The sequence below is a fragment of the Pinus tabuliformis genome, chromosome Q, assembly GCF_031772625.1.
Source record: "Pinus tabuliformis cultivar Carrire ecotype Pingquan chromosome Q, CPIR1, whole genome shotgun sequence".
Lineage (NCBI taxonomy): Eukaryota > Viridiplantae > Streptophyta > Pinopsida > Pinales > Pinaceae > Pinus > Pinus tabuliformis.
In genome coordinates this window covers 942,300,684-942,317,916 of record NC_142296.1, presented here as the reverse complement: position 1 = coordinate 942,317,916, position 17,233 = coordinate 942,300,684, and the positions used below count along the sequence as shown (strand labels likewise).

General features: G+C 39.9%; 1 protein-coding gene across 1 annotated transcript in view; it reads left to right on the top strand.

The window, feature by feature from the left end:
- LOC149222569 (Transducin/WD40 repeat-like superfamily protein) overlaps positions 1-17,233 on the top strand; it is a 416,287-nt gene that overhangs the window by 37,661 nt on the left and 361,393 nt on the right. The window contains exon 4 of the mRNA XM_089385511.1: positions 8-80. Within this exon, the coding sequence (XP_089241637.1) occupies positions 8-80 (73 nt within the window). The remainder of the gene's footprint in view (positions 1-7; positions 81-17,233) is intronic.

The window sequence follows — 17,233 nt, the reverse complement described above, 5'->3', positions numbered from 1 at the left end:
CATTTAGTGGAGTGCAGGATACAAAGGGCACATCCAAGATCTTTCCAAAGCATGACACTAGACATGTTTCAGAGCATAAGGTATTGGATTAAATTCAGATTTATGTTTTCGTAGCCTAGGTAAAGTGAGTACATGGAGGACAACTACGAAGTGTAAACCCATTTTTTTTTCACATTCATTGCTATAAATGAAAAGTTGAATGCTGATGGTGGTATCTTCTTAATAACTGATGATCATTTATGTCTATGTTAACAATTTTTTAAGTCTCACCCATTATTGTTTTACCATAAAAAGTGTTGATGTTATATCCTAATTTTTATAATTTTTGCTCCTCATATAGGTGGCTCACTTGTTCTCATGGAAATTTTTAACTCAATAACTATACTGCTGGCCTTTTTTCAAATTGGAATTATCTGGTATTATTTAACATGGATGAATTGACATCAAGCAAAATCCATTTTGATGAATATACGTATAAGGGTTTGAGGAGTTGAATATTTAGTATTGCAAATTTAATATTTGATCATCAGAATCAGTGAAAATATTTTTTTGATGATATGTAATATTCCTAATGGAAATATTAAGTGATAACAGTAGTGAAATCATAAACATGCAATAAAAATTGTACACACATGCAGAAATACTAGATTACGCCAGAAATAACACCCAAAACGCTGATCCTTTTTATTAAATTGATTAGATGGAGTATAATGAGTAGGAATAGAAGAACCTGGGCTTGCTACAGCAAACAAGGCAAGATTCCAGGTGAATATGATGGTACCCAAATGCAGGAAATGACTCTATTACCAAATCTGTGTCCACCTAGAAAACTGTTGCTACTGCTGGAAAGGAACTGCTGATTTAGCCCTCCAAATTTCTTCAAAAGTTCTGATAAATTAGCCACAGACACTACACCACTTCAACAAAAGCCAAAAATATCTCGTGAACCCAAGTGGTGGAAATGGTCCCCGAAATAACTATATGTCCTCTTCCAGTAATTTTTGCTACTGACTGCTCAATGCAACTAGGAATTTTTCCCTTAGGAGTGCTCAGAAAATCTGCAAAATTAATCCTAGCCTCCTCTCATAAAACCCACAAAAACCCAGAAAGGGTTGAGCTGAGTCCAACGTGCCCAAGTGACCCCAATTTGTGCGTGGACCTCTAACTGGCTAGCAAAACTGGTTGTAGATGAAATTTGCTACAAAATGCTCCAAATCTCTCCTAGAAAATCTCCTTCCCAAATTTTCCCCCTTTCCTCTGTATCCACACCATAGACTCTCCTTGCCCAAGTGATTGCATAACAATGCCCAGTGAGCCCCTGCGCAGGCCAAGAATTGGAGCAACTCAACTATTCCAAACGCCTCACCAACAAACCTGCCAATTGACAAGAAACTCCAACCCTCTTCGTGGAATGATTCTCTGCTAATTGGCTGGCCCAAATTCCCCCTTTTGTTGGCTCTCCCAAGAGCCACAATTTCTCTTCTGCGTCTAAGGGAAACTCGCTCCAATTGAAGGAAATGGCTGTAAATGTGCCTAGTGGAAACTTTGAACTGAGCTTCCCAATTGCCTCACTAGGGAGATACTCGAAGTTCTCCGAAATGAGAGTGGAATTCCCACTCGGGAATTCCTTGTGCTGAACAACACGATTGTCTTGGCTAAGTAGCTCAAGAGAACTAATATTAAATTGTCAAGTTATCAAAAGTACCAAATGGACACCTCCTAGCTCTATTTATAATTGTTGGCCCTCTCTCCCTTGGTGGTCCCCAGCTTCCACTAATTTACACCCCTTCCCTTCTCTCTCTTCTCACTAGTGTGAATTGCTCCATTGGGTCAAATTTCCTTCTCTTGTGGCCCCCAAAATACACTTTGATGCCCTCTAATGGTGGGTCTTTGAAGATACAACCCAATCCCTATGCGAATGAAGCCTCCCTTGCATGAGCTCCTTCCGATATCCTTTTACTGACCTACCTGCCATGCTGATGAAGTTCCCCATGCCATCAACGACTCACTAAAGCCCAATGGGGAATCTGAATGATCTTCCCCTGTAGTAGCCAGCTCATCCCCAAAGGTCGTTGAGCCGTCAAGCACTGTGATGCCCAGGACCCATGCTAGCCTCAAAAGGGTGCCACCTTATTGTCACTGTGTCACTCTGGCTCTAATAGATTGCCCATTGTGCATACACTGTATCCTCCTCTCCTAGAACCCGTTGGTGAAATACTGATAGAGGTGAAATCCATGTAGCCCAGGCATCTCCATGATGCCAAAGCCTACCCAGACAAATCTAACTCCGAAACTGTGCAGTAACAGAGAAAGCCTGCCTCGCCAAATGATGAAGGCCTCTGCGAACCCCCATGTGCCAACCCAAGAGTGAACTAGATCACTCTCTACCATGACTCCGCTCATCACGAGACAAAGTGATCTATCAACCAACTGAATCCTTGCATCCCATAGTCGGACCTGCTGTGGCATAGCTTTGACAACTGTTGGAATCCATTCGTGCCTCATCTCTAGTCCCTGCATGCAATCAATATATAGGCTCCATATATCATGAACTAATATGATGCATGCTAAATTGCCCTGTGCCTACCACTGTGTAGTACCGATGACCGTTGGAAGCCACATGTGCCAAATAGCTACCCCCTGAATGCAACCAATAGATGGGTATCTGATACTCGCAATCGACTCGGTGTATGTGGGTCCCTCCTACTCCTACCAACCATCACCACTGGGTCTGCCATCCACCCTCTCGATAATGTGCCAATACAATGTCTGCAGCCCAGACACATACTGGAAAACTGCCTCAGCCGTACACGGTATCCTCTGTCCATGCATGGTCCTGACATGCCCTATGGAAACACTGACACATGTCTCCCTCATGACCAGCTCCCCAAGCGTAGGCTTAATGATGAATGATATGTCACTCTTGCAGATGATCACTTCATCCCCCAACCTATGGTTGTCAACTCGCACACCGACCCAATGCCACCATTGAGAAGTCTCTTTCCTAGTGTGCTGTGTGTCATCCAAATATCTTGGGTGAGCTCCCCGTCCCCCGCTGCTCATGCCTAGAGTGTCAAAGGACAACAACCAAATCAACTGTGCCTGTAAGTGATGTAGAAGAGGGTCAGGCGTGTGAGTCCCCATGGATACCATCAAGTATCGCTCATCTGTGTCCTCGTTGATCTTCGATGAACTGCACCCAAAGGTATGCCTAGTGTCTCCATCTAGGAGTCTCCCTGGAGGCAACAATCCAAGACTCCGCTGTGCAGCACCGTATGCCCTTGCATACCACCGAGCATCCCTGTACTCCTTGACATGCCACTTTACACTGCAACCCACCCCTGTACACCACTAGATACCCCTTGCTACTGCTGTCCCATCCTATAGCACCTCGTGTTTGCCTGTGTCACCGTACATGACACTCCCTGCGGGTACTCAATGCGATGCGAGCTACTCCCCCTACTCCACAATGTAAACCAACATGCTATGACACACCACCATGCATCTGCATGCTCCTCTGCAGACTACTACTCCTCGCTGCATCACACTGTACACCACTGGATGCTATGGCCTAAAATTAAGTCTATATGCATCAATCTGCATCCCTCTACATAACACTGGACCCTACGAGATAACTCTGTGCAGTCGTGTGTACCACTTCTCACTGTGGTACCACCTTGTAACATACAGTATCCTGGATGTGCCAAAGTATCCACCACTTTGCCAGTAAACCCTACATAATGTGGGCTACATTTCCCCATTTGCTCTGAAAGACCTAAGCGGTCTGACTTCTCACATGCCAACGGGAATGACACTACTGTGCCTATGCTCAATAGCTCCGGTGTCCAATATACCAATCAGAGGGCACCATCTCCATGGCTTGCCGATGCCACCTCCCAGCTCCTGCCAGATTAAGCTAATCTCCCTGTGACTCCATGCACAGTCAATATGCCAAGACAACTCATGAAATTTATTTGCTCCCCTGTCAAACCATCTTGTCACTAGTGCTGACCGGGGCTTTGATGGAGATCTGAAAATATGTGTGCGCCCAACCGTCGGATCTATCACGCAACTACTAGCATCACCTACCAACTCTATGATGTGATGGGAAATCCCACCTGGATCACAACAATAGTCTGGCCCTCGAGTCCCTCTGGTAATTCCCGACCTCTGCTGAAATGTGGCCATGGATGTATCCAATCGCCTAGCCTGCTCCATCGGGTACCAGCGCAGTACCTCTCGCCATCCAATTCCAAATGAGGTATCGAATGTACAATCTCTTGTGTATGAAATAAGCCCTCCATGCTAACATTGTGCCATACTTAGCTAATGTTGCTCAGTCTTGCTAACCTGGACATCCCCTCGGGTATGTCTAGACAACTCTGCCTCCCTCAACCCAATGCGTAAGGGTGGGCTAATAACGCTGTAGATCCCATCAATGTGCCTCTGAAGCGAACTGTGTTGAAATCCCAACATGTGGTCTCTATGCTGCCCCTCATCAATGGCTAGCCCAAAGGATGGCTGCACATCCTCTTCCATCATGGACTCAACACGAGCCTCCGACTGCTCCTCCATAGACAACCCAACACGCAAGACATGCTCACCAGTCAGCTGTAGGTGATTGTCATTCGACAACTCTGTCATAGATCTGGATGCCTCTGTACCTATTGGCTCCTCATCAATAGTGGAGATGTCTCCCGACACCTCATCAACCTGTGGTGCGCTACTATCACCTGAGAAATCGGTCACAACGCGGGATACTTCATCAATGGATACCTCAACAACGGATGGCATCTCATCAATGGGTGTACGCTCAATTGTCTCCTTGCCAACCATGGCTCCTTCAACTACTCTCTCATCTTCTGCCTTAATCCTCCACATCATCCCTGCATAATTCCACTGAATCCTCACTGATTTGTGCATGCCTCTTAGTTCACAAAACTTCCAAAAAGAGAGGGACACCTGAATGCCATGACCTAATGATTGGCATGCCCTCCAATTTGCTGCCAATAACTCCATATCAGTTGCAATCATGTCTTGCCATCTTGATGCATTACCCATAATTTTGGGCATAGTGGATTTGCTATATAGTTGAGAATGGTCCTGATTTCCAATTATGGAATGAACTAGCTTCTCTCCTACATCAATCATCATTTGTTGCATCCTAATCACCTCATTTAAGGTTACTGCCATGTTGTTTGATTTTAATATTTCTTTGGATCCCATGATTTGTTAGCTTTTTATTCTGTTCTTCTCGTAGAATAAAGGGTTTCCCACAGGCTGAGCCACGATTATGGCTCTGATACCATTGTAATATTCCTAATGGAAATATTAAGTGATAACAATAGTGAAATCATAAAAATGCAATAAAAATTGTACACACATGCAAAAATATCAGATTACGCCAAAAGTAACACCCAAAACACTGATCCTTTTTATTAAATTAATGAGATGGAGTACAATGAGTTGGAACAAAAGAACTTGGGTTTGCTACAACAAGCAAGGCAAGGTTCCAGGTGAATATGATGGTACCCAAATGCTGGAAATGACTCTACTACCAAATCTGTGTCCACCTAGAAAACTGTTGCTACCGCTGGAAAGGAACTGCTGATTTAGCCCTCCAAACTACAAAAATTCTGATAAATTACTCACAGGCACTACTCCACCAGCTCAACAAAACCCAGAAATATCTCGCGAACCCAAGTGGTGGAAATGGTCCCTGAAATAAGTATGTCGTCCTCCAATAATTTATGTTACTTACTACTAAATGCACTTAGAAATTCTGCCTCCTCTCATAAAACCCGCAAAAACCCAGAAAGGGTTTGGGCTAAGTCCAACATACCCCGGTGACACCAATTTATGCGTGGACCACTAACTGGCTAGCAAAACTGGATGTAGATGAAATCTGCTACAAAATGCTCCAAATCTCTCCTAGAAAATCTCCTTCCCAAATTTTCCCTTATTCCTTCGTAGCCACACCATAGACTCTCCTTGCCCAAGTGATTGCATAACAATGCCTAGTGAGCCCTTGCGCAGGCCAAGAATTGGAGCAACTCAGCTCTCCCAAACGCCTCACCAACAGACCTGCAAATTAACAAGAAACTCCAGCCCTCTTTGTGGAAGGATTCTCTCCTAATTCGCTGGCTGAAATTCCCCTTTTTATTGGCCCTCCCAAGAGCCACAATTTCTCTTCTGCGTCCAAGGGAAACTCGTTCCAGTTGAAGGAAATGGCTGTAAATGTGCCTAATGGAAACTCTGAACTGAGCTTCCCAATTGCCTCACTAGGGAGACACTCGAAGTTCTCTAAAATGAGGGTGGAATTCCCGTTCGGGAATTCCTTTTGGTGAACAACATGGTTGTCTTGGCTAAGCATCTCAAGAGAACTAATGTTAAATTGTCAAATTATCAAAAAGTACCAAATGGAGACCTCCAAGCTCTATTTATAATTGTTGGCCCTATCTCTCTTGGTGGTCCCCACCTTCCACTAATTCGCATCTCTTCCTTCCTCTCTCTCTATTCTCACTAGTGCGAATTGCTCCATTAGGTCAAATTTCCTTCTCTTGTGGCCCTCACATTCCACTAGAGTTATAATTTACTATTTCTCCTAAGTCCATACGCCAAAAATGCCTCCAATGCCCAAATTACAAAATTGTGCTATGCTTAGCACCTCCCCAATAAACTCCATTAATCCCCTCAAATAAAAAATCAAAATTGGGGATACTACATGATATTTCCAATTGTTTAGTTTCAAAGTTCTTTCCTCTGTATTTGAGAATTATTTTAGGTGTATTGATGTGTAATAGCTCGACGCTTGTATCCTGCATAAGGCATATGTTCTAACAAACAAAGTAATGGTATTCCCCTAGAAACATGCTATCATAGGTTTTGGGAGTCAAATGAGTTTTTAATATGGATTTACTGTACAAATTCAGTAGGAACAACCACGTTGTTCCCCTCAATTCTCTCATCTCTTTTTGTTTTCATATGGATGGCGTCATCTTATTCTTACAAGCAAAGAAACTGTATAAATCTATGTTGAATCAGGTTTTGGGGATGGGGGACAAGGACGTGCACCATACATTAAAAAATGTAATAATATTAGGAACCTATATTTTCCAAGGAAAATCTTGTGGGGAAACCCAACGGATATTTCCCCACATTCTTGGATGACATCCCTAGTAAATCCATTGGTGTAGACTAGTGTGCCTCACCCAAGGGAATTTGAGCAAGGCACCGATTGGCATGGAACTAGCCAAATGCCCATTAACATTGGTAACAACTAGTTGAGCTAACCCCTAGGGCTGAAAATATTAGGAACTAATATTTTTTTGTGTTAAAACAATAAAAAAATGTTGAATATACTAAGTATATGATGGAAATTCAATTGGAGATGGTTTATCATAATCAATAATGATATTGAACAATTCCATGTGAACCATATAGCATTACTCTTCATGATTGCATAAAATGATCAAAGCAACCATTTGTGATTGCATAAAATCATCATAGACAAATATTGATCTATTGCTTTATATTTAATAAAAGATAAGTAGTTAGTCCAGGCTCTAAAATGCCAATAATGCCAAAAATAATTCCTAGTACTCATACTAGATAGACTTAGTTTTGATACAATGTACATGTACAAATAATTAAAATTCACAAGTATATATTTCAATGCTAATTCTTGTTTCTACTCTAGTGCTATCCAAAATGCTTGAGCTTGGTTCTGCTGCATTATCGTTGTCATTGGTCTCCAATTCAAACTCATCTAATGACAATCCAACCCAAGGCTGCTTGAAAGCGGGAGCAGGATTGGGAGTTGTTTACCACTGAAGTGGCAGCTGAATTTTTTTGAAGACTCCATGCTCGAAGATATGTCAGAGGCTTCAGGTACCATCAGAGTGCACTATATCATCAGAGTTTTTTAGCTCTATTTCTTCTTCTCAGGCGCCTTGCACTCTTCCTCGAACCCTGAACACTTGGATGAAAGTTCTTCTACACCCAGTCACTGAAATATCACTATCTCATTTTGTCATGTGCTCAAAAGATGTGTCTTCTCCCTTAGCCTAGGCTTCCTTTTATAAGTCTGAGTTATTTATTGAATCCAAAACCATAATCTCCAAAGGCTTTGAGAGTTGAGATTAATATCAACATCACTTGAGATCAATGGTTCTTGTGCTCAAAAGATTTGTCTTCTCCCTTAGCCTAGCCTTCCTTTTATAAGTTGAGTTATTTATTGAATCCGCAACCATAATCTCTAAAGCAATTGATAGTTGATATTAATCTCAACATCACTTGAGATCAATGGTTGAGATTCATCTAATTCACTAATGCAAATAACTTTTGCATTTCATTAAATCAACTCACTTTTTATTATAAAAGTCAATTACTTCAATAACTTTATCAATTAAAGTAATTGCTAAGGTTAAGAGTCTATTAGATGACTTCCACACATCTAGACACTTAGACCTATGTAGAAGTACCTATTTGAGCTACAAACATCAATAGGAATCAAGATCGATCATCTAACATGGACACAAGAGTCATATAAGCATAAAAAGTGGACCATATTTAATGTTAAAACCATGCAAGTATATCACAGTAAGCTTCATCATCAAACTTCACACTAACTTATGACCTTATACAAGTTGCCAAGTTTAGGTATGGGAGGACCATCAAATGCCCCTATCACATTCTTGGAGCCCTGGAGAGAGGAATAGTTCTTAGATTGACCCTTCAATCAATAGGTGTAAGTGGTAAGTGATATGGCTTGGGGTGTACTTCAAGAGTGGTATCATAGTCTATAATATCCGTAAGGAAATTTTACAATGATAAATAAAGCATGCATAGCAAAAATACCCACAAAAATTCCACACAAATTAGATGGCATGAAATAAGCCAAAAATTGCGCTGGTCTGAGCCATTTTATTATAAATGTATGGGGTACAATAGAAGTTTGGGAAGTGTGCACCTGGGCTTGCCCTGGACAAGCTAGCAAAGCCCAAGTGGTGAAATCAACGACCCCAACTGCTGGATGGCTATTCCCTCTATGGCTCTGCGCCGATCCCCCAGAAAACTGAACTGTTGGCTAGAAAGAATGGCTGAGTTGACCCTCTTTTTGTGCTCAGAAAATTCCGGGAAAGTAGCTTCGGTCTCTCCACCAATAACCCACCAAAACCCAAAAAGGGTTTGGCCAAATGCTGATCCCAAAATTTCGGCCCAAATTCCCCTCACTTGTCCAGCTGTTGGGTATTTTGACCCACTTGTAAATTTCCCTGCTAAAGGCCCCAAAATGGCTGCAATACTCAGCAAATGTCCTTCCCGAACTTCCCCACAAACTACAACCCTCAATCCTTCTTCCTCCAAACTCCCACTTGTGGCACAAGAGAACCACTACGCAGGCTCACGCAGTCCATGGTACGAGTTGTGTTGGCCTGCAACCTCCAACGAATTGGAGCCCTCGAAGCACTTCAAAACTTCAACAATTGATGGCCTTAGGTTGTCCCTGAAAGCACAACAAATCTTGAGTCCACAAACAACTCCTCCAAAGGCAACATATTCTCGCTTTTGCGTCCCCACTGCTCTCTAGCTCCACGAATTCACTTGCAAAGCTCCCTGGTCAGATCTGAAATGATGCAAAACACCTCCTTGGGCTGGCACTCGAAGTCCATTTAAGGTAGGGTGAGATTCTCGCTTGAAAATCTAGTGTGCTCAACAACACATGCAAACTTGGCTCTCAACTCAAGTGTGCTAGTCAAGGGTGAATGTTCAAATGATCAAAGATGCCACAAAAATTTCTCTTTCTTGATAATTACTTGTGAACTATGTTGGCTTCTTTTACTTATTTGTTATATTATCTTTTATCAAGCAATTACCAAATTATTTGTGCATGAAGATCACAAAAACACAAGACACAACCAGGGAAAAAGACCTATCGAGGGGAAAACCCAGTTAAAATCTCTTCCTTCAATAATTTTTTTTGAGACTCTTCAACCTAGACAAAGACCTCCTCCACACCAGGCCATCCTCTTCTTCTTTGATCCAACCTTCGACCTAGTAGTAGCAACACTTCGACCCTAACAACTTCGACTTGCAGCTTCCGACATCAACAACAACTTCAACTTGGCAGCTTCCGGCATCAGCAACAGCTTTGAATTGGCAGCTTCCTTCATCAGCAGCAGCTTCGACTTGGCAACTTTCGACATTAGCAACAACTTCGACTTTCCGGCATCAGCAATAGCTTCAACCTTGACAAGGAGATTTCTATCTCCTAAACCAATCCACATGAGAGAGAGAGAGAGAGAGAGAGAGAGAGAGACCAAAACTTCGATTTTTTTCTTCCCTTCCTTCTTGACCAAACTTGCACTCCTTTTAGCCCCTTCTTTCAACTTCGCATTTCTCCAGCTTCCAGCTTCAGATATCGAACTATGGTTGAGAGAGCGAGATGCTCAAATGTAGTCGAATTGCCTTGTATATATAACCTTCCAATGAGGTCAAATTGTCTTCCTTGAGGCCGACTTGATCTTCTTGAGGTCGACTTGGTGTGGAGGTTACATAATTCATTTTTGACTCAAAAATAATTCTTTTTACATCGTTCGAAAGCCCAAGAAGGGTCTCATAAAATATACAATGACTCTAATGACTCTTTATTAATCCTAGGAGTCCACAATGGGGACTTTGACTAATAAAATGATGACCCAAGCATGAAACCCATGCTTTAATAAGTCATTGTAACAATAATAAAAAATATTTTGACAAATACATTTTATGAAGACCGAACCTAGTTACATTTTTCAACACTCCCTCTTAACTAGGGAGGTATTCATACGAAAGATCTCAAACTATATGAACTATGAAGAGTTTAGGCACTGCAATACCATTGAATAGATTCCTGACCAGGACAATCTATCCAAGGTCTCTCATCAGTTTAGGCATTGCAATGCCACAGACTAGATTCCTGACTAGGGCAATCTATCCAAGTGGGACTAAGATGGACTAAAGCTTTCAGCCTCTCTAGGTACCATCAGGCTTACTTGCTAACCATCAACCCAGGGATCTAGGTGCGTATCTGAGGTCAAAGCTCCATGACCAACGCCACCCTCCCTACTTTAGGAACTAGACATCAACACATAGTGCCGATCAGATGTCCTCCCAGGCAATGTGTCTCACACACAAAGCCTCAACAAATCTCTTCCAAACTTTTCTCATCATCAACAAATCAACAATATCAACTAAACCAAACATGCTTCTAAGAGACTCAAACTTCTTATTAGGAAGAAACTTTGTTAGTATATCAACTCCCTGATCGTTTGTCGAGACATACTGTAGCTTCATGATCCCATCCTGCATCGAGTTCCTAATATAGTGGAACTTATTGTTGATATGCTTCGTCTTGGCATGAAACACGTGATATGCAAACATCTTGATACAACTTTGATTATCACAATTAATCACAGTAGGATCTAGAGGGTTCTCGAACAAATCTATCATAAACTTCCTCAACCATACAACTTCCTTTCCTACTTCACATGCAACAACATATTCCACAAATCGATCCGACTTTTCTTATCTCAGCGCCCTTCAAAATACATTTTCCAATTTCCTTCTCTCACTCATGGCCTTTACTAAAACTTACAGCTGTTAGTCCTGATCTAGTGCATGACACATGAAGTAGAGAACTGTATCCATCACTCCCCCTTAGCCACTGAGGATCTAATCATTCCTATACAAGGAATATACCCAAGCTCCCTCTTATCCTAGGGAGATTCCTTTCATTCAAGCTCCCTCTTAACTTAGGGTGCTCAACTTCTTTTCTACGACATCGGAGAATCCTTCATGGCTTCCATCCTTCTCATCAGAGTTGTCATGACCATTATCATTCACATCAACTTTACTTTATGAACATCTTCACTATCTTGAAGATCACGTACTTGCACAACTTAGATAGCAAGTACAACCAAATCTATAGAAGCATGAAGTTAATGATATCAAAATCACGGAAGCATTCAACTTTATATATTAGATGCCCAAACTTCATTACAAACAAGAGACACATACTCTTCAACTTCTTGCTAGGGATTTTGTCATAAACCCCAGACTACTTCATCAAGACTTCGAGCATTCCATAACAACTTTCATTACATCTAGGGTTCTAATGTTTCTTTCAAAGTTATGACATACCCTACTACAACGTATAGCAAACCCTAGAAACAATTCAAACAAATATAGTTCTATAAAGTATTTAGCAACTTTAGAATTCGCATGCTAGACTTCCTACTAGGATTTCATACAAACCCTAGATTTAATACATGAGATTTCAATAATCAAAACCAATCACTGCTCAATCAACAACATGACTAGCTTCCACTAGGGTTTATTGCAAGCCCTAGTTTTTCTCAATCGAACATCAATCACAACTAAAACTCAAATTTCATCAATCATACACAAACTCACGTTACACATTGTCATAATATATCAAAGATTTGGACCTCTAATAAGGTTTAATTACAAGACCCTAGAATTCATAAATACTATCATCATAGAGAATCAAACTTCAAGTAAGGCTTAGTTCCAAACACTAGGACTTACGACCATCACTAATTAGGTCAACTCATATATCTAGGATTTCATCATCATGCACAGGCACATCATAACATGTTTTAGTCAAACCCAACTACACAAATATTAATAAGAGTTAGACATATAACAAACTTGATCAGACTAGGGTTTGATCGGACAAACACATACATGCCAAGGATTTCATTTCTAAGACATTATAAGGGTCTTGCTTATACATCCTACCAAACCCTAATGATCTAGGGTTTCAATACAAAACATAGCGAACCCTAAATTATCAATACTTAAAAGGTTTGGGATTTCAGACCTTAACATTCAACCCTAACGAGTTAGTGTTTCCATATCCATATCAAAATCCCAAACATGACTTCATCAAAACATCAAACATTTTCTTTCAACAATAACCCTAAGCATATTAGGGTTTCACACATAATCATCGACCTACCCTTAAGTTAGGGTTTTCATAATGAACCTTTCTAGGGTTCCACAAGAGTAATTAGAGATATAAGGAGTGTAGATTTATCTAATGATGAATCAGCCAATCAAGAATCTTTAAGATTCAAGAAAGCTAGACAAAAAGATGTTAGTAATAGTTTATCAAGAATAAATATAAAAAAATTTCAAAACATACCTCTTGTTTCTTAACAAACCTTGTAATTCCAATGCTTTGTTTTGTGAAGTCTTCTTCCATGATCCTTGAGTATTCAACAAGTCTTTTCTAAACAAAAATATGACTAGAAATGTGATTAGCATTTAATATGAACAAACCTAGATAAGTAAGTGGAACCAAATATAATATACAATACAAGGAGTAAGATACTTATCTTTGGGAGTTGGTAAGGGCTCCTTCCAAGCTTGAGGGATGCAAGGGATAGAGTCCCTAAGAGTTCCTAGCAAATAGGTCTTTGACTTCTTGTCCTTCCATCATGTTCTTCTTTGGTGAAACTTCTTTGACAAAGTTTGCTCGATCCTTGTCCCTTCTTTCTTGGCCCTTTAGGCTTCTTAATTTCTTTGTAGACTTCTTCAATTTTCCTTTTACTAGATCCAAGACTTTATTCTTTTCTAGGATGAGATCTTCCTCTTCTTTCAAGCATTGAATGATTCTTCTAATTTGTTCTCTTCCTTTATTGTGTTAAACATTGTTCTCGAAGATAGTAAGCTTCTTTCCTTATAAGGTCTCCTTATATGATCCTTTAATCAACTTCTTGAGGTTCCTTAGATTACTTTCAATAGATCCTTAAACTGTCTTTTTCCTCTTCCATCTTAGCTCCATTCTCCAACTTTAATGATGTTGATCCCAGGCCTCTAATAGCTTTTGTTATCTCCAATTCCACTGTATGAGAAGATGATTCCTTTGATAGAGTGTGAGGTTGTTTACTTTTTCTTGTCATATGCCTAGATGCTTCACTGTCAATAATCCATGCATTATCATTATTAAGTGAACCTATAAGTGTAACCAAGAACCCTTGATTTTTGACCTTGTTGAATAAGTAGTAGACCTTTTTGATACAACTTCCTATAGTATTGAATCCCATTCTTATCATAGAGGGAGTAATCATTTCCTTCAAGCCAACAAAGTGATCTTCAATCTTCTTTGACCTTAGCTCTGATACCATGTTGAGAAATCAATGCTATTAGGATTAGGGTTAGATTTCTCTTTCTTGATAATTTCTTGGGAATTATGTTGGCTTCTTTTACTTATTTGTTATATTATCTTTCATCAAGCAATTACCAAATTATGTGTGCATGAAGATCACAAAAACACAAGACACAAGATGTAGGCACTCTGCCAGGGAAAACCCCTATATAGGGGAAAACCCAGTCAAAATCTCTTCCTTCAATAGTTTTCCTTGAGACTCTTCAACTTAGACAAAGACCTCCTCCACACTGTAATGACCCACTTACAATTACAAAGAGAATGTGAATATTAGCATGCATATGATAGCTACATATGCATACATCGTATGCACTGCACTAGTATACGTGTTAATTAATTATGAAAAGTCCAATAAATGAATTACTGAGACACTAGTAAATACCAAACTCGATAGAATGTAATGTATGTATTAAGATGGGTTACTTACTATGAAAAACATTATTAACATATTATCCAAAATAAAAATAAATACAAAGTGCTGTACAAAATAGAAAGTAACTATAATATTATGAATTATATTAACCAAATAAGAACTTTAGCATGATATTATATTAATTATTGTTGATTATTAAACATAATAAATGAAATTATATACTTTGTATTAATTACAATACAAGGGAATTTAAGGAAATATAATAAATAAAATTAAAAGAACATAAAACTATAACATTTTAATAAAATCGAAGGATTAAACTTGTCGACTAAGCATATTCTCTAAAGGTGAATAACCTACTAAATCAAATCTTATGACAAGGTTGAAACGATTGGAGAACATGTTGAGTTACACATAACAGAACATTGAGACGGTGAAAAGGGAGTAAGACGGTGATTCAGAGAGATATAAGGAGGGGTGCGACTTAGACGGGGGGCTGGTCTTTGAAGGAAGTGGAATGAGGAATTTTGGTAAATTTATAGAGAGACAATAGGAAATTCTCATAGTGTCACTGAGCTGATAGAAGACATTCTGAGTTCAATTGTTCTTGAAGTTTTGGGCACGGGGGTCCAGAGTACCTTGGAATTGAAGTACTTTGGAGCTGGGCACTGAAGTTGTGCTTAGTTTAGCAGGGAGGTTTTGGTCGTTTTGGTAATGCAGTGGGAGCAAGAGTCATGGCAGTGCAGAGGTTGGTACTCAATAGAAGAATGGATAAATTTTGTATTAAAGTTCCATATTCGTGAGTAGAAATATTGTTAAACTCTGTTAAATTTTGAATTTAAGGCTTCACAGTTTTTCTGAATATGAATTTGCTAGACCCTGTTAAATTCTGAATTTAGGGCCCTTACACATGGTATCAGAGGATTTAATCCTGCGACCTCTGGTTTATGGTTTCCGTATGATGCCGCTGTGTCGTTTTTCATTAATATGTTTATAACCTTTCAAGAAATACCTCTCTGTAGTGATGTGGGTTAATACACTATAAAATCATAAACTGCGTTTAGCGGTGAATTGTGGAAATGACAAGTGACGACAGACCCATTCATTCACATCGATATATAGCGTGTCCTTGGAACAAGCGATATCGATCTCTTTCGTTGTGAATTTGCGCTGACAATATGATAAAATAAACTTTGTATCGGTGTACCAGAATTGCTGTGAATAATCGAAGACTTCAGAAATCAATGGTGGTTTGAAGACCTTAGTTCCAAATTTATTTTATAGACCAAATAGCCACGAGCCATGGAGGCAACACATGCAGAAGTCACGACGCACTAAGCCACCAAGGAAGGAGCCACGAGGGCATAAGTGCCGAACGCGTCATTTTAAATTATATGCACAAGTCACAAATAATAAGACTATTATTTAAAATGACCAAAAAACCTCCTTTAGGCGATATGAGATATCTCAGGTTTATAGAGTTGACCATTCAGCTCCAAATCCTCGCCTTCAGGGGATTTTGATGTCGTTGGAGGAGAACCAACATTGACAGAAGGCGAAGTTATAAAGGTGGCAATGGATATTGTCAAGAAGTTCTTTGACTTGGATGCCTGTGAAATCCATGTCAACCATGCCCACATTTTGGATGTGATATGGTCATGGATTGGAGTTAAAGAGGAATCTAAGCACGATGTGGCTAAGTTATTATCCTTGATATGTCCCTCTTCTCCTTAAACCTCTTATAGGAAATCAAAGTGGGCTGTCATACGACGTCAAATTTTGTAGGGCCTTCATTTACCGGAATCTACTGTTGATAGATTGCAAATAGTGGAGTGAAGATTTAGTGGCCACTGCAGATGAAGTGCTCGTTAGGTTGAAAGGAGCTCGTCCACCAGATAGATTTACACTGGCTTCTCTTGAGGAATTATCAACACTTTTGAGCTATCATAGAGTGTGGGAAATCCGGAGCGAAGATTTAGTGGCCACTGCAGATGAAGTGCTCGCTAGGTTGAAAGGAGCTCGTCCACCAGATAGATTTATATTGGCTGCTCTTGAGGAATTATCAACACTTTTGAGCTATCTTAGAGTGTGGGAAATCCACATCGCCAGAGATTTCGGTCAGAAATGGCGGTGAAATTGGTTGTCGACAGTGGAGTTTTCTCACTTATTATTATTAAAGTGCGCCCAGAGTACAAACCACAATTAAAATATAATTTAAAATAAAATTTCACATTATACCACATACATTCCAACGGAGCTCTGTTGGTACCATTTCATTGCCATCCTTTTCTTCTAGAAACACCATCATTTGTCTATCTTTTTCTTCCATAAACCTTCATATCCATCGAAATTGATTAGTCAATAGCATTATAGTTGTTAGTTTACATTAAAGTTAATTTGTGAATTTTTATGTTAAAAATTAGGAATTTTCAACAAAAAGATTACAAGATGTCATGACTTCCTGTAAATGGTTTATGATGTGACACGTGGCATGACAGGCAAGTCAAAGCAATGGATAGGAACGTGATCTGGAATGTACATGCATGGTGAAAAATCGATTCAACAACAAATCTAACGCTCCTGGATATGCGTTCAATGCTGGTCAAACCCAACCTTTTTGGTCACAA